General features: G+C 43.9%; 1 protein-coding gene and 1 non-coding gene across 2 annotated transcripts in view; both read left to right on the top strand.

Moving 5' to 3' along the window:
* Positions 1-27965, top strand: part of ZFR (zinc finger RNA binding protein) — a 501254-nt gene that overhangs the window by 70717 nt on the left and 402572 nt on the right. The window contains exons 4-5 of the mRNA XM_069233188.1: positions 4674-4760; positions 20925-21201. Of these exons, the coding sequence (XP_069089289.1) occupies positions 4674-4760; positions 20925-21201 (364 nt within the window). The remainder of the gene's footprint in view (positions 1-4673; positions 4761-20924; positions 21202-27965) is intronic.
* LOC138292155 (small nucleolar RNA SNORA66) lies at positions 9196-9332 on the top strand. The gene has a single exon (XR_011202600.1). It is a non-coding gene; the product is annotated as a small nucleolar RNA SNORA66 (small nucleolar RNA).

Genomic DNA, 27965 nt, shown 5'->3' with positions numbered 1-27965 from the left:
GTCAGTCACCTCAGCTCAGGACACCTTAGGGGCTGTCCTGACTGGCCAGTGACTCCTCCTTGTTGCTTTCTTTGTTCCCTCCAGCCTTGCCGCCAAAAGTGGGGGCCGTGGCCGGAGGGGGCGGGCAACTCCACTAAGCTGGAGTGCCCTGCTGGGCTGTGACAAAGGGGTGAGCCTTTGAGGCTCACCGCCAGGTGTTACAGCTCCTGCCTGGGGGAGGTGTTAGCATCTCCATCCAGTGCAGGCTTTGTTACTGGCCTCAGAGTGACAAAGGCACTCTCCCCATGGGGCCAGCAACATGTCTCTAGTGTGGCAGGCTGCTGGAACCAGTCAGCCTACACAGATAGTCGGATAGGTTTCAGGGGGCACCTCTAAGGTGCCCTCTGGGGTGTATTTTACAATAAAATGTACACTGGCATCAGTGTGCATTTATTGTGCTGAGAAGTTTGATACCAAACTTCCCAGTTTTCAGTGTAGCCATTATGGTGCTGTGGAGTTCGTGTTTGACAGACTCCCAGACCATATACTCTTATGGCTACCCTGCACTTACAATGTCTAAGGTTTTGTTTAGACACTGTAGGGGTACCATGCTCATGCACTGGTACCCTCACCTATGGTATAGTGCACCCTGCCTTAGGGCTGTAAGGCCTGCTAGAGGGGTGGCTTACCTATACTGCATAGGCAGTGAGAGGCTGGCATGGCACCCTGAGGGGAGTGCCATGTCGACTTACTCGTTTTGTCCTCACTAGCACACACAAGCTGGCAAGCAGTGTGTCTGTGCTGAGTGAGAGGTCTCCAGGGTGGCATAAGACATGCTGCAGCCCTTAGAGACCTTCCTTGGCATCAGGGCCCTTGGTACTAGAAGTACCAGTTACAAGGGACTTATCTGGATGCCAGGGTCTGCCAATTGTGGATACAAAAGTACAGGTTAGGGAAAGAACACTGGTGCTGGGGCCTGGTTAGCAGGCCTCAGCACACTTTCAATTGTAAACATAGCATCAGCAAAGGCAAAAAGTCAGGGGGCAACCATGCCAAGGAGGCATTTCCTTACAGCCGGGCATCTGTGCACTTCAAAGGCATGCCCCTAGGAGCTTCTCCCCACTTCAGAGGTACAGCTGGGTATAAAAGAGGGACCTTCGACTCCAACACTTTTGTACACTTCTGGACCTGTGGATACTCTGCCAGGAAGGACGACTGCTGTGCTGCTAAAAAGGACTGCCACTCTGCTGTACTGCTGCTGGACCTGCAGCTTCATCTTGAACCCATGACCCCAGAGTGTCTCAATGGGCTAGCCTGCTGGCCTTCTTATCTGAGCCTTGGACACAAAAGGGTCCCCAACTCTCATTGACCAGTATTCAGCAAGTTCCTGACCCCCAAGTGGTGCCTTTCAGGGCCTGGACCCTTAATGCGGCTCACAGGTGCTTTAAATCAATCATTTGGGCTCTTTGCGGCCGCAAATGAGCCCTTTTATGCCACAAACATGCCGCTCATACTGCATTTTATAGCACAAGTCGCCCCCAGCCTGTCTTGTCACACAGCAACATTGACAGCCCGCTGGGGACTGTCAGCACGTAGCTTCAGCCTTCACATCTGCGATGCCCGGCCTGCTTTTCGCACCACGCCGACTGCTGCCCGCAGTGCTCTCTTTGCTCCTCATGACCCTTTCCAATGCGAATGGGATTCTTGACACAAAGCTTGAGAAGGTAAACCTTCAGCAGGACTAATTTCGGACGTATCTGACCCGCTCTCCATTGCAGTCGACCTGAACGTGTGATTTTTCACCTGGTCCAGCGTGACCAGATAGCTTTGGTTGGCACTTTGTTTTTAGGCGCTATATTGCAGTTTCTTCTTTAAAAATGAATAACTCTGGTTCTACTGATTTGATTTGTCTTGTTTTATTTATTAAATTAGGCTCTATTTTTCTAACATGGTGTGAAATCTTCTGTTGTGTGGTGTATTCAGCTGTGTGCCAAACTACTAGGGAGCTGAGCACAGGTAAATATAGGTTTATTTGAAGTGTGGTTGACTGGGGTGTGAGCAATGGTCAAGCAGCAATCAGTAACCCAATTTCTAACAGCATGGGTGTAGAGTGGAGTTGTACAGTGTGGAGTGCATTGTTGCAGAGAGGTGTAAAGTGAAGTGTCCTAAATGGGAGTGATATAGAGTGAAGTGGAGAGTGCCTTGATATAAGGTACAGTGACGCATAGTGTAATGGCATGGAGTGGCGTGTGCATGGTGGTGGAGCACACTGCCGTTACATACAACACCTTTTGAATTGAAATGACCCTTCCAATCATACAGAACAGTTTTATTAATAAAACTATACAGAGTAATAATTATAATGTGTGGACATTTCATCACTTTTATTGATTTATTTCGATCATGTTAAATTATTTGTTTCCAACGGTCTTCAGAATTAACAAAAATGTACTTAATTTGTACTTTTGTAATTCTGATATATGCTGAAATACTTGCCCAGCTCATTTAAATATTGTGTGCTAGAAAAACCTTTCCTACTCCTGGTATCCAGCAAGACTTTCCCATACATTTACTCACTTTTGAAGTCTGGGAAAGAAAAGTTAAACACCAAGCTCCCTCAGAAGGCTGAGCCTGACATTTGACCTCTGTCTTTGATTGCACAACAAATGTGACAAGATAAGAACACGTTTTACATGCCTATATACAGAAATGAGCACTCCTTGAAGAATAGAAGGAGAGGTAGAGTGAAAAGACTTTACTCCTTGATAGGGATGAACTCATGCTGGACAGCCCAAAACAAATGAAGCCAACAAATAGGAAGCCAGAAAATGTGAGTAACAAACCACAAAGTCAATGATAAGCATCAGTTGGAATACATTCCCAGGGAACCTTTCTGAATGTCCCCAAAATGTCTAACACCGAAAAAGGAACAGCCCAGGGGGTAGCAATTCAGGTGAGGAACCACCAGAGTAGAAAAGCGGGGCAAAGGGAAGACTACACGTTCATGAATTGGAGGGTTTTAAGATCTTTCCTAAAAGCACCCAACTGAGTTTGGAGATGCAGAGCCAGTGGAACAGAATGACAATACCAGGCAACTAAGGCAGTCCAGTAAGAATGTTGTTATTGTTTGTAATAAAAGAAAATTGTATGGCATGAGTATAGTGCTATGAATGTCCTCTTTCAAATCGGGGGCCAGTATCTTGTACATATTTGACATAGAACCAATTCATTTATTCTGTTTATCTTGCATCACGCACACAAGAAAAATTACCCAATAATTTGTAATCTACATTAAATGCCTGTAGGAATATCTAATATCGTAACATTGCACCAGTAGCCTTTTGTCCTCCTTTTTATGATGTATTTCTTTATTTAAATAAAAAATAACTATGCATTGATTTCACCACATATTTTCAATGTTAAGTAGTTTTATACATAACAATAGCCCAGGATGTTACAGCAAGAATTATTTTTTCTTCACGTGTGTATAGAGAACACATGTATCATGCAGGAAATTGGTTTAGTCTTAACTGCAGTTATGTTGAAATTACCCAGTTTTAGTAGGCCAACAGTATTTTGGAAGTAATAATGGACTTTCTCTCAATGCTCAGTTTTGCTTCAAGATTTTCTACTTGGTTTCCTCTTGTTCATAATGATTATGTGGTACCTAATTCTTTCAGCCACCATGCACCAAAAACACCTTGTCTACACTTGGTGCACATAGGTGATTATCACAACATTAATGAGGTGCAGACTTTGTTGCCAGAACCGAGTGAAGCTATAAAGAGCAAACTTGAGAAACGAATGCAGTTATTCTTACTCTGACCTCTTGGGGGATGTAAAGAAATGAAAGCCTGTCTCCAAATCCAACAACTAGTACTTCTAAGAAACAATAATTTTCATGCCTCACCTTTCATGGGTTTTAGATCTCTTTGTAGTTTAGTTTGGGCAAGAGAAGAAAGAGTCCTTTTTTTCAATAAGGTCAGGATGGAGAGGGGGAGTGGGGCACATGGGAATGCCAGAGTTGCAGTGGAGCCTGGTAGGGAGTGCTCGGTGCAGCATGTTAGTAATCTGCCTGGGATATGAGGCTTTTCGTTGGGCATTGTACGACTTGTTGGTGAAGGATAGACATCAATATTCATTAACAACCTCAAGATAAACTACTGCAAAACATTTAGCACTTTACACTGCAAATGAGGTCTTAACAATTTGAATGAGCAAATTGAACAATTAGATACCTGTAATGCAAAATTGGTAGAAAAGATTATATAATGTGTAAATGAGGACCAAGGAGGAAGCCAGAACACTACGGTGTAAAAACAAAACAAAAAAAACATAATAAAATAATCAGTGCTGACTGTAGCTATTACTGGTCTAATTATATATTTTTAGAAAATAGTATATCTGCAGAATTGCAGGAAAATCTTGCCCAGACCATTTCGTTTCTATGACTGGTAAAGATTTGGAATTTGTTTTCTTCCAGCAACATTTTTGCGTTGCGTCACAAACTTTTTCATCTTATGTGGTCGGTTTCCATATATTCTTCACCACTTCCCTGCCATGGTTTTTTTATTTTTACACAGTACTTTAGGTTTTTCTTCTGTGCTGCGATGCATTAGAGTGGTACGCTTCAAACCCTACTCTGGTGTGCTTGGAGTTTTTTCCCCCAAGACTGACATCTGCCCTTTCTACAGGACTCTTCTACCGAAGACCCCTTGGAGGCATGCGGACGCTGGGCTGGGTCTCCGCTTCCTTCCCTGCACTGGTGTCGTCGAGGACGGGTAAGTCTTTTGCTCACAGTATGGCTATTTGGTCTCAGAGGAAGAAAGTACAAACCATTCCTATTGCTGCCTCAGCTGTGAAGTGTCACTACCCAAAGCATCACTTCTCAAAGCTCATTGACAACCTGCTGCACTTTGAGGTTGAATGTTTTTTTCTGAGTGTTCACTGGGCTGTAACTTTTAGAACCACTGGTTATTCCAGTCTTTTTACAGCAGAAACTCCTACATTTTTAGAGGACATGACAGTCTCTTCTAGCATAAAGAAATATCCGACTCTTCCATTTGAGTTGAGAGGGAAAAAGTTGTCTCCTACAGTAAAATTTTCTGTCCTGCATTGTGGAGGGTGGTTCCCAAGTTGTTACTGGACCAAGGATTTTCCTGGTTTGGCATTGGGATGTACCTTGGAGATAAGTGGATGCTTGGCTGTTTCATCCGACTGACCATCATCGTGCACTGTGCCTGGTGCATCAGCCTCTGAAATGTTGTCTTAACTCTTTTGTCAGGACAATAACCTCCACGTCCTTTGACTTACTGGGTACCATCATGTGGCTGAAATTTCCTTAAGAATGTCTTTCTGATTCTAGTTTTATAATCCTAGTTCTGTTCGGTCTGTTCTCACCTTGGCAAACAACCAAGGGCTTTTTGGTTTACCTTTAATGATTTTGTACTCTATGGATTTCTCAATCGTGCTTAAATCATTTTCTTCACCTGCTTAGTTTGGATGGCTTCGGCTTGACATCTAGACTGCTAAGAGCTGCACTGCATTGTAGTTACACTTTTTTTTTAGATTGATTGGACTGACTTCCATCATGATCAGAACTAAAGTAGCAATGTTTGTTTCATTTGATAGAACTTCAAAATTGCAAACGTTAGTTGCCGTTACCCTTTAAAGTAGTAATTACTTTGAGAATCTTATGCTCGTTTTGGTTTTGTTTGCATCTTCTGAGGAGCACATGGTTACACTGATGGGCCTTCTTTTCTTGTTTCTATTAGATTTTTTTTAAAAAGGTGGTCCTGTCAAAATGTCTTCTTCCCAGCCCTACCTTATTATTGGCATGACTGTCACTGAGCATTTAGGATACAATTAGATTGACCCACTTAAAGGGCTAACCTAATCTGTCTTCGCCCCACAAGTTAAGACCAGAAATCAGTTCTTACATCCTAATAGTGTTCCTTTAAAACCAATATAATTAAGTTAATCTGTTTATTCTTTTAACTTCAATACTGCTAAATATTTCCATTTCTATAAGCTATCTTGCCACATTTTTTAAAACTAACTGAATTATGATGTCGGCAAGACTGGTTTCATCCAGGTTTTTATCTGTTGTCTGTCTTGTGTGTACTCCTTCAGTTAATTTTCACCAATGCATGCAGTTGAAACAAGAATTTAAGCCGAGTTACCTGTGGTGCTTTAGCTTTCAAGTTCTCTTCCGAAGGCACATTTTAGATTCTTAGAATCGCTTAAGGAAATACAATCACAATGCAGTGACTTTTTGTGGAATCAGTTTATCTTGGGTATTTAAGTCCCTAAAAATTTACTTTTTGATTCTGTCCTATTTTGCTGGTCACTGCCCTCTTCATTGTTGAATTCCTCAGAATTCCACATGTGAATGCAAATTCCTAATTTTCAAAGCTATTCAATATCATAAAGTGAGTAAATTATTAACTTCATAGTTTATGCAAATGGGCATGGATTAAATCGCTACCCGGAGAGAAGATGCCTTGTAAAGGACATTAGACACATGCCACAGTTGCGAATACATGTACTGTGATTAAAAACTCCATACTACCAACACTTAGCTTTTTCCTTTAAGACTGGCTCCATACAGTAGAAATGGATTACTCTTAATTTAGTTATTTTCTTTCGTTGTTGGTACATTGCCCACGTTTGCTAATTCTTTGCCGCTCAGTACAGGCTCATTATGCGTACAGATAATTCTCCTATGCATGTCTTAAACCACATTGCCAAGATGATAACACCATTGCAAATGCCAAAAGTAGTAAAGGGCTGTTTCTGCTGAAAACCGGGTAGAGATAAATAATTTATATATAAGAGGATAAAAAAAAAGGTTATCCTTACTTGGACCTGTTAATGTTGCTGGGTTTTGTGAGCTAGGAAAAAGTCACTAGTCCCAAGTCTGATATTAAAGTATTGTAGGTTTATTGGCACTCTTCTGTATAACTTTGACTGTCATGCAGTAACACTGGAGAGAGAGAGACAGGCATGCAACAACTAGCAGATAGTTGTCCTTTGAGTAATTGACTTGTAGGTAGTATGAACATTTTGTATGCTTACATGAAGCATTGAACTAATTACCATTGCTAAATATCCACATTAGAAGGACTACTGAACACTGCTCATTTATTCTCATATTTTGAAAAACTTCTATGATCTTGGACAAATGGTGTCAAAAAGCACCGTGGGACATGGGTTGTTACTTCTGTGTAGATCTTCAAATGATAGTATATTGGAAGAGCCACTAATGTCCAGTACCCTGTCCTGAAAATGATTAGACCTAGTCTTCACCTCTATTGTATTCTGTACCAGATGTGTGTAGGAAAAGTCGTTGTTTAGTTTTTGTGGACCCCCCTTTCTTCGTCACTCTGTACATTGTGTTGGAAGTAGTCCATATTGCGTAGTTGCTGCTCATCTTGTTATCTTCACAATACAGGTACTGTTCACGTAAACTATAAAAATGTTGTACTGTAACAAACATGAAATGTTATCCCTTTTCATGGTATGACTCTCTAGCTAGCTTGTTTTTTTATTATTGTCTAGAATATTATGAGAAGGAAAAACGTTTTAGTTATTACACGTCATTTGTGAACCATGCCTATTGGGTCTTAATATCACATTCAAGATATACAGTGACTAATTTTAACAAGTTGTTCGCAATGGCAGCAACCATGCCTGTAGAAGGAATTGAGTATTATGTACAAGTTCAGAAGTTTTACTTTAGGATTCCATCATTCACTATGATCCTTAGTGATGATGTAGGGTTTTGGTACTTGTCATAGCTTGTCACTTAGCTAAGTTTGTTAAATTTCCTTTTGCCCTGCATCAGCGCTTTCATGATTTAAGCATGCATTTCATTGGCCTTGTATCATGAAGTTGAACCAAATGTTTTGTTCCCCTCCTCAGTCTCTGTACTTGTTTTGGACTAAATATCCTTAACACATTAAAAGCTATCATTTTGGATGATGGAGTGATGTCATAACTTCGCTGATGATATGCTATAGGTCTTTTAGCATTTATGATTTGCAAGCATGGATAGTCTATCCTTTGCCATGGGTATGAAACTTGTAAAATTCAAGCCACTATTTCCAGTTGTCATATTTCCTTAAAGCCACTAATGCATTTTTAATCGCCACCAACTTGAAATGTAAAACTTGCACTAGTTCTCACAGTTCATGCTTTTTCTTGTTCCATCCAAACTTACTTCTTGAATGTTACCTTATGCACTCAATCTTTCTCAACTCCAATTACTGTCTTTCAAGGTATTCGTGCCTTCTTCATCAAAGTGCAGACTGTTATGTGGTGATGCTGTATCCATGAGATGTTCAACTTTGTTACTTGTTAGATGCATTCACATATTGTTTGGTCAGAGTATAATACAGAGGTTTTTTTGCCCAAAGCCTAAGGTCCTCCGTTTTCTCCACCTTCTGATGTTTGTGTTATTGTTTGGTAATGTATTTCTAACCAGGCTTAGAATCTGTGGAGAAACTAGCATGTCTGAGAAGGACTTGGGTATTTGTAACATAGGTTCTCAAAAAAATGCTCCTTCTCTCCACAGATATAAAATTCCCCCAAGTTATCACTTTCTAAGTTAACATTGGGTTGGTAGGTTGTTGCCAGCTACGTAGTCTGAAACGGTTCACATATTATGACAAATGATGTATACAAGTCTGTTATATGTAGCTCCTGAGCGTTTTCTAAATAGTAGCTGAAAAGTACTGTTTCCGACTACAGCATGAAATTAAAAAGAAGGTACGCAGCCAAGTGAGAGGGAGGAGCATTATTGGAGCCTATGTTAAAAAATGACCTGTTCTTCTCGAGTGCTTAAGTGAGGAAAGATGTAAGTAGTGAAGAGAAGGACTTCAGAGATATGGTTGTGTTAAGGTATTGGTTGTTAATCTAGTACAATAGGGACATGGAACATGATTTCTCATAGCCACATTTGTTTCTCGAATATACCTGAAATATCACTTCTTTTATCATGCACTTAAAGTGTAAGTGGCGCTTTTCTTAAAAATCCCGGAAAAATGCTGTTAAGTTGCAAAGTGATAAATGTATGAAACCCGTGTTTAAGATAAATATACAAAAGAATCACATTTTTGTTTTGTTAAACTAAGATTGTCTTGTGTGTCAATGTAGATAGAATCATTTTAAGCATCTTCAGAGGAGGGCTTGAAGTTCTATACTTATTTATTGTACTTGCAAACTAGATCACTAGCTCTGCATGCTGTTGCAGGAGCAAAGGGAACACGTTTGCTAAAGTAAACATGGTAGTGGAAATGTTTTACCCCTCGAACTTGTAATTTGAGGACTGCAGTTTGTCTACCATGACAGGATTAATAGTTCTATTATGTAGTCCAATTGAATGGTATGATTGAAAAAGTAAATTGCAGGTGTTCAACTTGTCTTTCCTCAGTTCTCATTTTCTGCTCAATACACTCAAATACCCTGGTTTATAAGTGCTTTAACAAGTGTTCGAAACAATAACTAATCTGGTGCTTTGAAAAGTGACAAGATACATGTGATAACCACTGTTTTCTCAAGAGCTGCATTCCAAAAAGCAAGCATTTCAACAGAAATCACACTTGCCATAAAAAGTTTACCAGAGTACGTCTGGGTGTTGACTTGTGTTGCAGTTTAGTTGATGTTACTCTCAGGATCGACAATAGATTTTGATTGCAGAAATGTGTTACACACGCTTCAATGAACCTTTTTACTTGGTTAGAAACTTGAATTTGTAAATCTGCACTTCTGAGGGGGATGAAGCATGAAGTAGAATGTGATTTTTTTCATGTCTCTTTCTCAAACTGCCTAGTTTAGACAAACTTATGTGTTCTCCCTGGAGAGTTGGTATTACTCAAAAAGTCTCAAACAGCTCATCTTTGCTGTTTCGGTGCTCCTCGGTCTGACACCAAAATAGGAACACTGAAAATCAAGAGTTTGTGTAGTATTTAAGAAAATGCAGGTTCTTCAAGGAGCTTTGATTTATAGAGTTGGTGGAACATCTGATCCAGAGATTTTATTTTGCTCCTTCTGTATTATGTTTTATATACATATTTGACTTGCATGTTGATGACCCCACAGGTTAATGCACCATCATTATAGGATGTACAGGACACTGCTTTATTTTTTGCTGATGTTTCAGCACTCTTGTCCTACCAGGCTTAGCATGTTTGTAAAGAAATGGCTCCCTGTTGCAGTTACCCCCCACTTTTTTGCCTGATACTGATGCTGACTTGACTGAGAAGTGTGCTGGGACCCTGCTAACCAGGCCCCAGCACCAGTGTTCCTTCACCTAAAATGTACCATTGTATCCACAATTGGCACACCCTGGCATTCAGATAAGTCCCTTGTAACTGGTACTTCTAGTACCAAGGGCCCTGATGCCAAGAAAGGTCTCTAAGGGTTGCAGCATGTCTTATGCCAACCTAGAGACCCCTCACTCAGCACAGACACACTGCTTACAAGCCTGTGTGTGCTAGTGAGAACAAAATGAGTAAGTCGACATGGCACTCCCCTCAGGGTGCCATGCCAGCCTCTCACTGCCTATGCAGTATAGGTAAGACACCCCTCTAGCAGGCCTTACAGCCCTAAGGCAGGGTGCACTATACCATAGGTGAGGGTACCAGTGCATGAGCATGGTACCCCTACAGTGTCTAAACAAAACCTTAGACATTGTAAGTGCAGGGTAGCCATAAGAGTATATGGTCTGGGAGTCTGTCAAACACGAACTCCACAGCACCATAATGGCTACACTGAAAACTGGGAAGTTTGGTATCAAACTTCTCAGCACAATAAATGCACACTGATGCCAGTGTACATTTTATTGCAAAATACACCCCAGAGGGCACCTTAGAGGTGCCCCCTGAAACTTAACCGACTATCTGTGTAGGCTGACTAGTTCCAGCAGCCTGCCACACTAGAGACATGTTGCTGGCCCCATGGGGAGAGTGCCTTTGTCACTCTGAGGCCAGTAACAAAGCCTGCACTGGGTGGAGATGCTAACACCTCCCCCAGGCAGGAGCTGTGACACCTGGCGGTGAGCCTCAAAGGCTCACCCCTTTGTCCCAGCCCAGCAGGGCACTCCAGCTTAGTGGAGTTGCCCGCCCCCTCCGGCCACGGCCCCCACTTTTGGCGGCAAGGCTGGAGGGAACAAAGAAAGCAACAAGGAGGAGTCACTGGCCAGTCAGGGCAGCCCCTAAGGTGTCCTGAGCTGAAGTGACTCTAACTTTTAGAAATCCTCCATCTTGCAGATGGAGGATTCCCCCAATAGGGTTAGGATTGTGACCCCCTCCCCTTGGGAGGAGGCACAAAGAGGGTGTACCCACCCTCAGGGCTAGTAGCCATTGGCTACTAACCCCCCAGACCTAAACACGCCCTTAAATTTAGTATTTAAGGGCTACCCTGAACCCTAGAAAATTAGATTCCTGCAACTACAAGAAGAAGGACTGCCTAGCTGAAAACCCCTGCAGAGGAAGACCAGAAGACGACAACTGCCTTGGCTCCAGAAACTCACCGGCCTGTCTCCTGCCTTCCAAAGATCCTGCTCCAGCGACGCCTTCCAAAGGGACCAGCGACCTCGACATCCTCTGAGGACTGCCCCTGCTTCGAAAAGACAAGAAACTCCCGAGGACAGCGGACCTGCTCCAAGAAAAGCTGCAACTTTGTTTCCAGCAGCTTTAAAGAACCCTGCAAGCTCCCCGCAAAAGGCGTGAGACTTGCAACACTGCACCCGGCGACCCCGACTCGGCTGGTGGCGATCCAACACCTCAGGAGGGACCCCAGGACTACTCTAAGACTGTGAGTACAAAAACCTGTCCCCCCTGAGCCCCCACAGCGCCGCCTGCAGAGGGAATCCCGAGGCTTCCCCTGACCGCGACTCTTTGAATCTTAAGTCCCGACACCTGGGAGAGACCCTGCACCCGCAGCCCCCAGGACCTGAAGGACCGGACTTTCACTGGAGGAGTGACCCCCAGGAGTCCCTCTCCCTTGACCAAGTGGAGGTTTCCCCGAGGAACCCCCCCCTTGCCTGCCTGCAGCGCTGAAGAGATCCCTAGATCTCCCATTGACTTCCATTACAAACCCGACGCTTGTTTCTACACTGCACCCGGCCGCCCCCGCGCTGCTGAGGGTGAAATTTCTGTGTGGGCTTGTGTGTCCCCCGGTGCCCTACAAAACCCCCCTGGTCTGCCCTCCGAAGACGCGGGTACTTACCTGCAAGCAGACCGGAACCGGGGGAACCCCCTTCTCTCCATTCTAGCCTATGTGTTTTGGGCACCACTTTGAACTCTGCACCTGACCGGCCCTGAGCTGCTGGTGTGGTGACTTTGGGGTTGCTCTGAACCCCCAACGGTGGGCTACCTTGGACCAAGAACTGAACCCTGTAAGTGTCTTACTTACCTGGTTAACCTAACAAATACTTACCTCCCCTAGGAACTGTGAAAATTGCACTAAGTGTCCACTTTTAAAACAGCTATTTGTGAATAACTTGAAAAGTATACATGCAATTTTGATGATTTGAAGTTCCTAAAGTACTTACCTGCAATACCTTTCGAATGAGATATTACATGTAGAATTTGAACCTGTGGTTCTTAAAATAAACTAAGAAAAGATATTTTTCTATATAAAAACCTATTGGCTGGATTTGTCTCTGAGTGTGTGTACCTCATTTATTGTCTATGTGTATGTACAACAAATGCTTAACACTACTCCTTGGATAAGCCTACTGCTCGACCACACTACCACAAAATAGAGCATTAGTATTATCTCTTTTTGCCACTATCTTACCTCTAAGGGGAACCCTTGGACTCTGTGCATACTATTCCTTACTTTGAAATAGTGCATACAGAGCCAACTTCCTACAATGTTCTAGATACTGCTGCCGACTTGCCAGAAGCAGGATCAGACTACAAATAAGGGTAAAGGAAAATAGTCAGTCCTTGAGTGCAATACATTTTATATTGAATGTTGTATGTGAGCAAACGTTATTCGCATTACATTTCTGGGTTGTGAAGGGATTTTATAAGAGATCAGTGAGAGTAATTAATTACAAGCACGTTTGTATGCTGAAGCTCTCTACAGCTTCTTATGAAATCGAGCTTTGACACCATGTTGGACCTGTAAAATGATATATATTTTTTTTAATTGGCTGGTGTGCACCCTTTTGTTACAGTGTTACTGAACATTAAAATGTGGGCTGCACGAGTTACCCAGAATAGCCTTTAAGGGTCATAATTGCAATAGCATTGAAGCATCTCATTTGATTTAGCTCTGCTAAAGCTGCAAAATCCAAGTCACCCAGAGCACAATAGCCTCCCATTGAAGAAATCCACAGTTTGCAGGTTTTGTCAACTGATCTCAAAGTATAGTAAGCCCTTCTGAGATTATTTTGTGCCAATAAGAAAGAAGTTAGAAGTTCAAACAATATTTGAATTAAATGGTCGGCCGTAGAGCTCTTATGTTGGGTTCAATTGTGGCATTTTACCCATTGCCTTGTTAACTAAACAATAGGGATGGAAACTTTAATTCGAGCTTTGTGGTTTTGCCTCAGTCAGGTAGACACTGAATTATATCCACTTTTTTCAGCCGATCTTAGTCTGACTCTGTAAGCAATGGCTTGTACCAATATTTGGGTCAACAAGGACTATAAACCTCTAAAATGTTGTAACTCTGCTACACTGTTTCAGTTTTTGGTCCACTCATGGAGGATTTGGGGAAAAAAAACAATATTGACTGTTTTACAACATGAATCCTTTTCTGGATTCACATGCTGTGAATCATTCCTCCATCTAGTGGTTTGGTCCTGAATTGTTTTTTTTTTTTTTTCTCTCTCTCTTGGGTGTCGTCAACCACCATTTGGTGGTGTTTGTTCCCTGCATGTCAGACGGCACCCTGGGAGTTCCTGTGCGTGGTAGCCATCTTCAGATTCTTTTTTCTGCTATTGGGTCTGGAAGCAAGGAAGGAGCTTTGAACTTTTTTGAGACCGTGCCGAAAACAAAAAGAAAAAATCTAAAGCTTTTTCCTGGAAGATGGCGCCGAAACCAACAGGAGCCGAGGCAGGGAGAGAGCCAAAAACACTTCCCAGTGGCGGGGACGCAGAGGAAATCCACAGAATAGGAAAATGAAGCAAGGTAGGGGTCATGGAAAACACCCCCTTTAAATTCTGCCACCATAAGTTTGCCCAGCATGACGTGCATGAGGTCTGCAACCCCTGCCTCCCAAGAAATCACAGAGATGTGGGCTGTGAGGCCTGTGCCTCATTTGTCCCCAAAACATTTGGAGCATGCCAAAAGCAGAGGGAGGAACACCACTCAGCAATTCTGAGCCCAAGAGCACAATGAATCGCTGAAGGAGCTAGGCCTATCCAGCGACAAGGAAAAGCAAACCTGCAGTGCAGAATCTACACACTGGGGGCTGGACGTCTAACTCCTCGTGGGGGGACGCAGAGAAAATAACGTCTGCAGAAGATGACAACAGAAGATGTCAAAGTGAACTGAAGAGGTAAAGAAGCCACCGAAAGGCTCTGAGGAGAAAATCCATGAGAAAAAAATAACACAAGGCAGCCCCGACGTCCAAGAAAACGATTATCGAGGGCCAGCCACAAAATGAGAGAAACCCACGGATCCCAGACCAGGGGTACCGAAGAGGGCTGGCTGCCGAAACAGGCGAGACCCCACTTGGGGAAAGAGACCGCCCACCCCCCAGCATTGTGGGAACATTCGCCGAAAAAGCCACCGTCGATGGAACGAGATGTTGAAAAAGCAATGAAGGTGAAGAAAAAGAGGTGTCGCCTGGAGGCTGAAATGGCAGCGCTCCTGCAAAGAAATAAGGAGTTCGACGCACTAAGACAATTTAAAATTCCACCCAAACCCTTGATGGCTTTGACAGCAACAGACGCAGAAGAGGAAGAATCTGCCCTCGAAGCCCCGGCAACCCCCGAACTGCACAAAGAAGAGGCGGAGGAGGAGTTACACTACCCTGAGGAAGAGTAAGCCACTGGGAGTTTTGAGGACAATTGGAAGCACCTCGAAACAGAGAACCCAAAAGAGGAAGTTGGCAGCTACCCCTCGAAGCCTTCACCCGACGACATCACATGCTACAACCACCTGATGAAGAGGGCAGCAGACACATATGGGTTATCACTGGAAGCAGAGAAAGCGGACTTATGCTTCCTACTAGAAACCCTCATTCCTTCAAGCAAGGGGAACCTATATTTACCCACGTTACCCAGCATACTGGACCAAGGTAAGGAGGCCTTCAGTGAACCTGGCGCAGCCAAAGGGTTACTCCAAGGGTGGAAAAGAAGTACAAACCCTCTCCAAAGGACCCCAAATAGATTCAGTGTAACGCAGTGGGAGACTCCATCATCTTCACATCAGAAAGGAGGAGGAGCAGTTCACACTCCTCCACAGGGCCCCCGCCAGAAAGAGAAAACAAAAGACTGGACATGGTGGGGAGGAAGATGGAAAGAGAAGCAGCAATACAATGGTGTATAGCCAACTTCAACACCCTCCGAAACAGATCTGGCCACCAGCAGTGGGACGAAATTGAGGAACTCATGAAAGAACTTCCAGAAGGAGATAAGAAAAGGGCAAAGGCTATTATACCAGAGGGAAAAACCATCACCAATGCATGCTTGAAATCCGCTCTGGACATCACTGACAGTTGCCAGGCAAATGTGCACAGGGGCAACACTCAGAAGGCATGCATGACTGAGGATATCTGTCTTCAAACACGAATTGCAGGCCTCCATAATAACAAGCCCTTCACTGGAGAGGCCTTGTTTGGCCAAGAAGTGGACGAGGCCTTATAACAAATCAAGAAGGGCAACTATACTACCAGAGCGATCGGGGCACTACAATTCAGAGGGAACTTCGGGAGAAGAAGCAACATCAGAAGACCCACAGGATGAGGAGTCTTTACCTCAGGGCAGCAACAGCAAACGACCCAGGGTAGTACCCTACCGGGTAGCCAACAAGCCAGGTACCAGCAATGGCAACACCCCATGAGACAGACCCTTTCCAGGTAGAGGGAGGGCTACCCCCTCCGTGGATGGGGAACAACCAAGTGACTCACAAACTCCCACACAACACCAGTAGGGGACAGAATAGCTCTGTACCCACAGCAGTGGGAGACAATTACTAAAGACAATTGGGTACTAAACTTGGTATGCCATGGTTTCTGTATAGAACTCTCAAAGCTACCACCAAGGAATTAAATATGTCAGAGAACAGAACGGGTTCAACTGAAAAGAGAGGTGAAAGAACTCTTGCTAAAACTGGCAATAGAAAAAGTACCAAAGAAGGAATTAAACAAGGGAAATTACTCACCCTACTTCCTGGTGCCAAAACAAGACCTTACACTAAGACCGATCCTGGACCTCAGATTCATAAACAAGTTCATTTGCACTCAGCACTTCGAGATGACAACCCTACAGGAAGTAAATACCACTCCTCCAAAGAAGAGATTACATGGCAACCATAGACCTTCAGGGCGCCTATTTGCACATACCAATAAATCAGGCACACAAGACATCCCTCAGATTCGTACTTTGAATGCACTATCAATTCAAGGTCTTACCGTTTGGAATAAAATCAGCAACAAGAGTTTTCACAAAATGCCTGGTGACCATCACAGCATTCCTAAGGAGAAAGGGAGTTTATGTGTACCCCTACCTGGATGACTGGCTTATAAAGGCACATACAAAGAAGAAATGTCAGACATCGAAACAGTTAACACATCCCAACAAGAACTTGGGTTCAGTATAAAACACAAAATGTCATAACCACAACACGAAAAAATCTTCCTAGGAGCCAGACTCGATGCAAAGAGAGCAAAGGCTTACCCTGCCTAAAAGAGTACACGCGATCACAGCACAAACTCGCCTTTACCAGAAGGGGCAATCTCGGACAGTGAGGACAGCCTTTAAACCGATGGGCATGTTAGCATCTTGCATTCCTTTTTATACCACATGGGAGACTACACATGTGACCATTCCAAGAATGGCTAACCAACAATTGGTCCGAAACCACAGGGAGTTGGGAGGATCTAGTGGTTGTTACAGGAAAAATACAAAAAGAGATACAATGGTGGGCATCCAAACACATAACGAAGAAAAAGACCTTTCAGGACAACAACTCTCTCTGTGACCATTATGACGGATGCATCCCACAAGGGTGGGGAGCACACACTGACAATCTAAGAATCTGAGGCCAGTGGAACAAAATGGGTGCAATGAAACCTCAATTTCCTGTAACTGAAAATAGTGTTACTGGCCCTGAAAGCATTCCAAAGACAAATATCGGGGAAAACGGTACTGATACAGACTATACCACGACAATGTTCTACCTGAACAAGCAAGGGGGTAGAAAATCGTTCACCCTAAACGAGCTAGCCCAAGAAATATTGAAGTGGGCCTACCTAAAGGGATCAACCTACAAACAATACGCCCATCAGGAAAGGACCACACAGAGGCGGACAAACTAAGCAGACAAGAGAACAGCACACACAAAAGGGAGATAAAACAAAGGAGCCTAGAAAGAATTTTCAGGATTTTGGCACACCAACAATCGACCTGTTGGCATTTGCAGAAAACAAAAATTACTAACCCTTTGCCTCCAGGTTTCACACCTGGAGGCGAAGGGTTGGTAATTGGTCTCCCTAAACTGGTCAGGGAGATTTGCTTACACCTTTCCACCAATTCCCCTAATACCAAAGGTACTGGAGAAGGCAAGGAGACTAGGAACAAACCTCATTCTTAAAGCCCCTCAATGGGCCAGACAAGCATGATACTCAAACCTACTCGAACTGTCCAAGGGACAGAGTATAAAGATCAAAATGGAACAAGACCTGCTCACAACACAAAGGGGTCAAGTGTATCACTCAGAACCTGCCACACTTAACCTAGCAGCATGGTGCCTGAATACATAGAATTCTGACACCTAAACCTACCACACAGAACCATGGAGATACTAAAGGAAGCTAGAAAGCCACCAACAAGGAGATGCTACGCCTCAAAATGGAAAAGATACTTTCCATGGTGCACAGGAAAAAATACCCTAGGGGCAATATCTAGGCAGGAGATTGTAATAACCTATCTCACACACCTGCTAGACAAAGGAATCAACTACTCTTCCCTCAAGGTACACTTGGAGGCAATCGCGGCCTACACCAGAGGAGCGTTATTTAAAAGTTTCTTCACAGCACCTGTTATAAAAAGGTGTTTTGAAGGATGCATAAGAATGGTCCCTACAAGAAAGACACCAGCCCCAATGGTGAGCTTAAACACAGTGCTAACACAGCTCATGACAAAACAATTCAAACTCATGCACAAGGCCCAACTGCAGTTTATCACATTAAAGTCTGCCTTCCTAATAGCCATCATGTCTCTGCAGAGAGTAAGCGAGATTCAATCCCTAACAATACAAGAACTGTACATGCCAATCCACAAGGTAGTTCTCTGAACGTAATCACAATTCCTACCCAAAGTGGTCGCCAAATTCCACGTCCGAGCATACAGTTAACAATTTTCTTTAAAAACTCACAAACCGAAATGGAAAAGAAACTATATACACTGGAAGTAAGAAGGGCACTAATCTACTACTTGGAGGAGTCCAAGCAACTCTGCAAGGGGAACCAACTATTTGTAGCATATGCTTAATCCAACAGAGGAGCTCCCGTGACAAAGGGGACTGTCACGCAATGGATTGTGGAAACAGTTCAAACGTGCTACACAGCAGCAGGCAAAAAGCTGCTGCATTGCCCAAAGGCACACTCCACAAGGAAAAAGAGCGCAACCTTGGCATTCACAGCAAACGTGCCCATAAACACTATCTGCATCCCCACATATGTTCACAAAACACTGTTGTGTAGACACCCAGATGCATAAAGAAGCCCAAGTGGGACAGAAAGTACAACAGCACCTGTTTGTAAGCTCATCATTTCAACCCAGCCAACCCAATTTAAGGGGAAAACTGCTACACAATCTGATGCACAGCATGTGAATCCAGAAAAGGATTCATGCTGCAAAACAAAATGGCTACTTAACAGTAGGAGTAGTTTTGCAGCCTGAAGAGTTTTCTGGATTCACATGCGACCCACCCACCTCCCCAGAAATGAGAATAGAACAAACGGGTCGGGAAGAGGTAAAAACAAAAATGGAAAAACAGGAAAGAAAACAACAACAAGAAAAAAGAATCCGAAGATGGCTACCACGCACAGGAACTTCCAGGGCGCCGTCTGACGCCCTGCAGGTGACGGACCGAATTCCAAATGGTGGTTGACGCCCAAGAGAAGAAGAAGAAGAAGAAGAAAGAAAAAAAAAAGGCAATGCAGGACCTAACCATTAGATGGCGGAATGATGCATAGCATCTGAATCCAGAAAACCTTTCAGGCTGTAAAACTACTCCTACTGGTAAGTAACTATTTTGTTATTACTGATTAAGGCACTTGATAAATAATCGTGCTTTAATGTCAACTTGCTTTTTTTTGTTATTGCATACACTGGTTGTTTTTGGAAATTCTGAAAAAACATGAATGATGCAGCTTTGGGTCCTAGAACCAAAATACAAGTTGAGCTGGTGACTTCTTCATGATTTCAAGACTAGTTCAGAGCATTTTCATCAACAGAGTCCAGTAGTATTCTAGAGATGGATATTTGTATGCAGTTGGTTGCATTAGAGAACTCCCCTTTATTGAACTTGTCTTAAGTATCTGACAAGTAAAAAAAAATGTTTTTAAAAATGTTTTTATGTCCTTGCTTTGATCTAGTACACATAGTGATTAGATAGTGTTGAGTATTTCAAGAAGATATGGACTTACTTGAATGATGGAGATCCCTTAGTTAGGAAACAACAGCCTTTGTCCGCAATTTGAGGCATGCTTTATCATTTGGCTTGTCCCACACAAAACACACAATAGTGCATGGGTGGTTTCTACCAGGAAATGGGCATGTGGGATATTATAAGTAGGGTTAAGGAAATATGAAAGGTGAAAAACTATCTAGTGTTCAGGTCCAATCCTCAGTTTATTCAGGGCTACCCTGACAGGATTAAAAAGAAGAAAAGGTAGGTGTGATGGATAATGGGATACTATGGCCCTACCACCCACCGTATTGTCCACTTGTTTCAGCCGGTTTTGTGTGCCCAGAGAGGTTAGCAGACTTCAAGACCTAGTAATCTCTAGCTATGTCTCTATCTCACATACAATAGAATATAACAAAACGTTTTACTTGCTTAGTGGCTTGTGCCCAAGCAACATTCTGTAGGTAAAAAGACAAAAGTGTCAAACATTCAACCGTAATCAACACTGAGTGGTTCCCCAGAGAAAATCCAATTAAACATTAAAAAGGTGAAACGCAACAGACAGTGAGACACTGCACACAACTGTGAACAAAACGGTTTGAAGGAAGAGTTAGGTCACTCCCTCCTCTGGGCCCGCCCTGTACAAAGGGTATACTCTCCTGAGAGGAGGATTGCGGGGAAGAGTTTTCCAGCACTTTATACGTTTCACTGCAGAATATAGCACACTTTTTAGGACTGCTCCCAAAATGTATTGTAATAGAATATTTTTGTTCATCTCTGCAGTAAAAGGTAATTGGGTTTTTTAAGGGAGACTAAGCGATTGTGCATACCCACCCCCTCCCCACCCCACCTCCCAATAATGATCTATATATATTAATCCATACTATATGGAGTGGGTGATTCAGTATATGCTGTTGATGACAGATTTGGGAATGATGGTGATACAGTTAATTCATCAATAAACCGAAACAATTGTTAGTTAAAGACTATAGCTAGCTCCGGGACAGCACTGCCCTGGTTTTGTCTATATTGCTGATTAGTACTCGTTACTACACCAGACAGTGACATGATTTCCTGTTTCCTTGCTAGCCAATTGCTAACCTATTTTCTGTTTTTACTTCCACCTAGACAACAACCTGGTTCGGGGGTAGCTTACACTCATCCAACCACTGTTGCTAGCTATACTGTCCATCAGGCTCCTGTGGCTGCTCACACAGTTACTGCAGCTTATGCTCCAGCAGCAGCAACAGTTGCCGTTGCCAGGCCTGCCCCAGTAGCTGTTGCAGCTGCTGCTTCGGCTGCCTATGGTGCGTATCCGGCTACTCACACAGCAGCAGATTATGGCTATACACAGCGACAAGAAGCACCTCCTCCACCTCCACCGGTAACAACACAGACCTATCAGGTAAAGTATTTGTTACCCTATTGGTTATTCCTGCTCCAACGTGCCATAATTGTCATACACAATATCATTTGGAAAAAAATGCTTCAGTTGCTCATTTTCCAGTTTTAGATTCAATGTTGTATAGAGAATGCCTTCCAAGCTGTCCCTGCTTGGGTAAAAAAAATTATCTTGGCCCTTCATAGGGTTGGAAAAAGGAACCCTGGTGCAGCTAAAAACCAGTGTAGCCTTCTTGGAATATAGCAGAATGTGCCTTCTTTTTGTAGGCTTTATTGTTCACTAAGTAGTAGATTGTGTTTTCAGCTCACAGTTTAACCTTTAAAATATATTGTTTCTCTGTGATTCTTGTATTGATTAGGACGCATCTCATTTCTCTACCCTGCAAAACCTTCTTTTGTTATTAATGTGGTATCATCTATTTTTACACTGCAATACATAAAACATGTAGATTAGTATTGCAAAGGAACAATTGAATAACTGCGTAAATACTGTGAATAACTATTCAGTGAATTCAGGTGCCCAAACCAAAACCTAACTATGGGGCCTTCTTCTTAATGATAGCACAGTCATTTTGCTACAAGTAAGTTAGAACTTTAGCATCCATGTATGCAAGAAGTCATGGGAAGAGCCTTCACTTAGCTGGTTTTCAAGGGCAAACAAAAACTTCTAGACCATTAAGCACCAAATCTAGAGTCCGCAATTGATACACTAAGCAAAAGCTGTCAGTTGTTCCATAGCCAAATTGTAAAATTTTTCCTTGAAGCGTACTTTAGCTAGGGTCGTAACTGTAGTTTTCTCTGTGTGGCCATAAATGTCTTTATGCTTTTTCCACATTTCTTGCAGTTTTATGGCTCAGACCAAACATGGGATAATATTCAAAGGAATATTATTCATTGACCTAATTAATTTGCAGATCAGAGTAAAACAGTACTCCAAGCTGGTAGCAGAGAGGGAAAATTTGGTAGAATTACATGGTTAAGTGCAACTTTTTGTTCTTGGTTATCTTCATCCTTTGTATCGATGAACAGAGCTTGAATTGCCTTCTAAAATTACTTCGTCTACTTGCTTTTGTATACCTATTGTACCCTGGACATTGCCGATATTCCGTTGCATGTACTATAAAGTCATTGCTCTTGTTAGGGTACAGATAAGAATCAAGAGATTAAAATAGTTCAACCTGACTTAATAAATGTCTCTTGCTTAAGAGTTTCTGTATTTAAAATGCTATATTACAACTCCATTATCTAGGTTTTTCTCAATTAATTTTATTCTAAATTCTTGCTTTTAAACTGCATTATATGTCTTGAGTTGTCTTCATGGGGAGAGTCATTTCTGGTTCTCAGTTTGCTTTCCTGCGTCTATCTCCATCAGTCTATGTGCACGTTCTGTTCCCTTTGCTGCTAATAAAGATATTGCACATTCAGGTGATCTGTTTCTCATGGATTCATAGAAGTTATCCATAAAGTCTTGTTTAAATTACATTTTATTGACATCATTTAATTGAATGTAGTGTAGAGGAATCTATAATCATAGACTTTATTTCTTTGCCTAAATCAATAGGATACCTTTTACTTTAGATCTTTGCAAACGGCTTACTGCAAACATGAATTCAGCAGAAAGGCATCTTGGTCATGAATTCCACTTAATTGCATCTTGGTTTATGTTCAATCCATTTCTTCCCTGTCATTCTTTGGACTTTTCCAATAGTGTGGCTTGGCTTTCCTAAGTCCTGTCTCTAGAACTTAGAATTCTATAGGCCTTCTCCGTTCTATAAGTGTGAATGCTGTTTCAATGAAACTTGCTAACCTTGCCTATCCTCTGTATGCTCTAGGTTTCCAATCTGTCCTACAAAGTAATGCATTGTATAGGGGATAAAGTACCTGTAGGAAAGTTCCACTGTTAGTATTGTTACCCCACACCTTTTGCCTACTGTTGATGCCAAATTTTGTTGAAAGTGTGCTGGGATCTTGCTAAGCAGGCCCCAGCACCAGTGGTCTTTACCAAAATATGTACCTATGTTTCCACAATTGGCACACGGTTAAGTCCCCTGTAAAAGGTACCCATGGTACCAAGGGCCCTGTGGCCAGGGAAGGTCCCCAAGTAATGCTGCATGTATTATGCCACCCTAGGGGGACCCCTCACTAAGCACATGTATACTGCTCTTGCAGCTTGTGTGTACTGGTGGGAAGAAAAAGGCAAAGTCGACATGGCACCCCTCTCAGGGTGCCTTGCCCACAAACCACTGCCTGTGGCATTGGTAAGACCCCCCTCTAGCAGGCCTTACAGCCCTAAGGCAGGGTGCCCTATACCACAGGTAAGGGCATAGCTGGATGAGCAATATGGCCCTACAGTGTTTAAGACCATTCTTAGATATTGTAAGTGCAGTGTAGCCATATTGAGTATATGATCAGGGAGTCTGTCATTACGAACGCCACAGCTCCATTATGACTTCACTGAATACTGGGAAGTTTGATATCAAACTTCTCAGCACAATAAACCCCCATTGATGCCAGTGTGGGATTTATTGAAAAATGTACACACAAAGGCCTCTTTCACACCCTGTATGTTTGCCAGACTGCTAGTGTAGGACTGGCTGGTCTGTGCTAGCCTGCCACTTTCAGAAAAGTTTGACCACATTGGGTGAGAGCCTTTGTGCTCTCGGTGGTCAGAAACAAAGCCTGTCCTGGGAGGAGGGGCTTCACACCTCCCCCCCCCCCCCCCCTACATGAACAGTAACACCTGGTGGTCAGCCTCAAAGGCTCAAGCCTCGGATTACATTGCCCCATGGCACTCCAGCTAGTGGAGTTGCCTGCCTCCCCTTGAAAATGCCCCACTTTTGGCGGCAAGTCCGGCGGGAAAATTAGGGAAACCAGGAAGGAGTGACCACCCCAGCCAGGACTTCCCCTAAGGTGTCCAGAGCTGAGGTGACCCCCCCACCCCCCCCCCCCTGCAGAATCCTCCATCTTGGTTTGATGGTCAGGGACCAATAGGATTAGGTTTGTGCCCCCCTCCCCAGAGGGAGTGGGCACAAGGAGGGTTTAGCCACCCTCGGCGAAAATAGCCATAGTAACTTCCCTAAATCCAGGATTTAAGGGCCTCCCTGAACCCAGCTCTCCAGTTTCCTGGTGACCTGACAAGAAGGAGGACTGCTTAGCTGAATTCCCCAGCAGAGAAGAAGGAAGATGACCACTGCTTTGGCCCCAGCCCTTCCGGCCTGTCCCCTGCTTCAAAGAGCATGCAAAAGAACAGCGACTCATCCAGTGGGACAAGCGACCTCTGCCAAGCTCCAGAGGACTGCCCTGCACCCAAAAGGACCTAGAAGAACCTACAAACCTTATATATCCCCGCAACCAGAAGGGTCTAGCAGACATAATGGTATATTGTTTTTGCCAATCGATCACTGTGACAAAAAGTTACAGATGAAAATGTCAAAATGCCCATTTTTTTTCCTTACTCATTTTCAATATTTCTTTATTTCAACAGACCCTTTTTTCTGGAGCACTTTTTCCCTATTTTTTTTTTATTTTTTTTACTCAAAATGTTGCTATTTTTGCATACTTTCTCAGTCCCCCTCCAGGGGAATTCACAAACCTTGGGCAACTTTAGTGTAAGGAAATGCCTCCTTGGCATGGTTGCCCCCTGACTTTTTGCCTTTGCTGATGCTATGTTTACAATTGAAAGGGTGCTGAGGCCTGCTAACCAGGCCCCAGCACCAGTGTTCTTTCCCTAACCTGTACTTTTGTATCCACAATTGGCAGACCCTGGCATCCAGATAAGTCCCTTGTAACTGGTACTTCTAGTACCAAGGGCCCTGATGCCAAGGAAGGTCTCTAAGGGCTGCAGCATGTCTTATGCCACCCTGGAGACCTCTCACTCAGCACAGACACACTGCTTGCCAGCTGGTGTGTGCTAGTGAGGACAAAACGAGTAAGTCGACATGGCACTCCCCTCAGGGTGCCATGCCAGCCTCTCACTGCCTATGCAGTATAGGTAAGACACCCCTCTAGCAGGCCTTACAGCCCTAAGGCAGGGTGCACTATACCATAGGTGAGGGTACCAGTGCATGAGCATGGTACCCCTACAGTGTCTAAACAAAACCTTAGACATTGTAAGTGCAGGGTAGCCATAAGAGTATATGGTCTGGGAGTCTGTCAAACACGAACTCCACAGCACCATAATGGCTACACTGAAAACTGGGAAGTTTGGTATCAAACTTCTCAGCACAATAAATGCACACTGATGCCAGTGTACATTTTATTGTAAAATACACCCCAGAGGGCACCTTAGAGGTGCCCCCTGAAACTTAACCGACTATCTGTGTAGGCTGACTAGTTTTAGCAGCCTGCCACAAACCGAGACATGTTGCTGGCCCCATGGGGAGAGTGCCTTTGTCACTCTGAGGCCAGTAACAAAGCCTGCACTGGGTGGGGATGCTAACACCTCCCCCAGGCAGGAATTGTCACACCTGGCGGTGAGCCTCAAAGGCTCCCCTCCTTTGTGCCAACCCAGCAGGACACTCCAGCTAGTGGAGTTGCCCGCCCCCTCCGGCCAGGCCCCACTTTTGGCGGCAAGGCCGGAGAAAATAATGAGAAAAACAAGGAGGAGTCACTGGCCAGTCAGGACAGCCCCTAAGGTGTCCTGAGCTGAGGTGACTCTGACTTTTAGAAATCCTCCATCTTGCAGATGGAGGATTCCCCAATAGGATTAGGGATGTGACCCCCTCCCCTTGGGAGGAGGCACAAAGAGGGTGTACCCACCCTCAGGGCTAGTAGCCATTGGCTACTAACCCCCCAGACCTAAACACGCCCTTAAATTTAGTATTTAAGGGCTACCCTGAACCCTAGAAAATTAGATTCCTGCAACTACAAGAAGAAGGACTGCCTAGCTGAAAAACCCCTGCAGAGGAAGACCAGAAGACGACAACTGCCTTGGCTCCAGAAACTCACCGGCCTGTCTCCTGCCTTCCAAAGATCCTGCTCCAGCGACGCCTTCCGAAGGGACCACCGACCTCGACATCCTCTGAGGACTGCCCCTGCTTCGAAAAGACAAGAAACTCCCGAGGACAGCGGACCTGCTCCAAGAAAAGCTGCAACTTTGTTTCCAGCAGCTTTAAAGATCCCTGCAAGCTCCCCGCAAGAAGCGTGAGACTTGCAACACTGCACCCGGCGACCCCGACTCGGCTGGTGGAGACCCGACACCTCAGGAGGGACCCCAGGACTACTCTAATACTGTGAGTACCAAAACCTGTCCCCCCTGAGCCCCCACAGCGCCGCCTGCAGAGGGAATCCCGAGGCTTCCCCTGACCGCGACTCTTTGAACCTAAAGTCCCGACGCCTGGGAGAGACCCTGCACCCGCAGCCCCCAGGACCTGAAGGACCGGACTTTCACTGGAGAAGTGACCCCCAGGAGTCCCTCTCCCTTGCCCAAGTGGAGGTTTCCCCGAGGAATCCCCCCCTTGCCTGCCTGCAGCGCTGAAGAGATCCCGAGATCTCTCATAGACTAACATTGAAAACCCGACGCTTGTTTCTACACTGCACCCGGCCGCCCCCGCGCTGCTGAGGGTGAAATTTCTGTGTGGGCTTGTGTCCCCCCCGGTGCCCTACAAAACCCCCCCTGGTCTGCCCTCCGAAGACGCGGGTACTTACCTGCAAGCAGACCGGAACCGGGGCACCCCCTTCTCTCCATTCTAGCCTATGTGTTTTGGGCACCACTTTGAACTCTGCACCTGACCGGCCCTGAGCTGCTGGTGTGGTGACTTTGGGGTTGCTCTGAACCCCCAACGGTGGGCTACCTTGGACCAAGAACTAAGCCCTGTAAGTGCCTTACTTACCTGGTTAACCTAACAAATACTTACCTCCCCTAGGAACTGTGAAAATTGCACTAAGTGTCCACTTTTAAAACAGCTATTTGCCAATAACTTGAAAAGTATACATGCAATTTTGATGATTTGAAGTTCCTAAAGTACTTACCTGCAATACCTTTCGAATGAGATATTACATGTAGAATTTGAACCTGTGGTTCTTAAAATAAACTAAGAAAATATATTTCTCTATATAAAAACCTATTGGCTGGATTTGTCTCTGAGTGCGTGTACCTCATTTATTGTCTATGTGTATGTACAACAAATGCTTAACACTACTCCTTGGATAAGCCTACTGCTCGACCACACTACCACAAAATAGAGCATTAGTATTATCTATTTTTACCACTATTTTACCTCTAAGGGGAACCCTTGGACTCTGTGCATGCTATTCCTTACTTTGAAATAGCACATACAGAGCCAACTTCCTACATTGGTGGATCAGCGGTGGGGTACAAGACTTTGCATTTGCTGGACTACTCAGCCAATACCTGATCACACGACAAATTCCAAAATTGTCATTAGAAATTGATTTTTTGCAATTTGAAAAGTTTTCTAAATTCTTAAAAGACCTGCTAGGGCCTTGTGTTAGATCCTGTTTAGCATTTCTTTTAGAGTTTAAAAGTTTGTAAAAGTTTGAATTAGATTCTAGAACCAGTTGTAGATTCTTAAAAAGTATTCCAACTTTTAGAAGCAAAATGTCTAGCACAGATGTGACTGTGGTGGAACTCGACACCACACCTTACCTCCATCTTAAGATGAGGGAGCTAAGGTCACTCTGTAAAATAAAGAAAATAACAATGGGCCCCAAACCTACCAAAATACAGCTCCAGGAGCTTTTGGCAGAGTTTGAAAAGGCCAACCCCTCTGAGGGTGGCAACTCAGAGGAAGAGGATAGTGACTTGGA

The sequence above is a fragment of the Pleurodeles waltl genome, chromosome 1_1, assembly GCF_031143425.1.
Source record: "Pleurodeles waltl isolate 20211129_DDA chromosome 1_1, aPleWal1.hap1.20221129, whole genome shotgun sequence".
NCBI lineage: Eukaryota > Metazoa > Chordata > Amphibia > Caudata > Salamandridae > Pleurodeles > Pleurodeles waltl.
The sequence above is the reverse complement of the archived record's forward strand: the minus strand, read 5'-3'. Positions and strand labels throughout refer to the sequence as shown.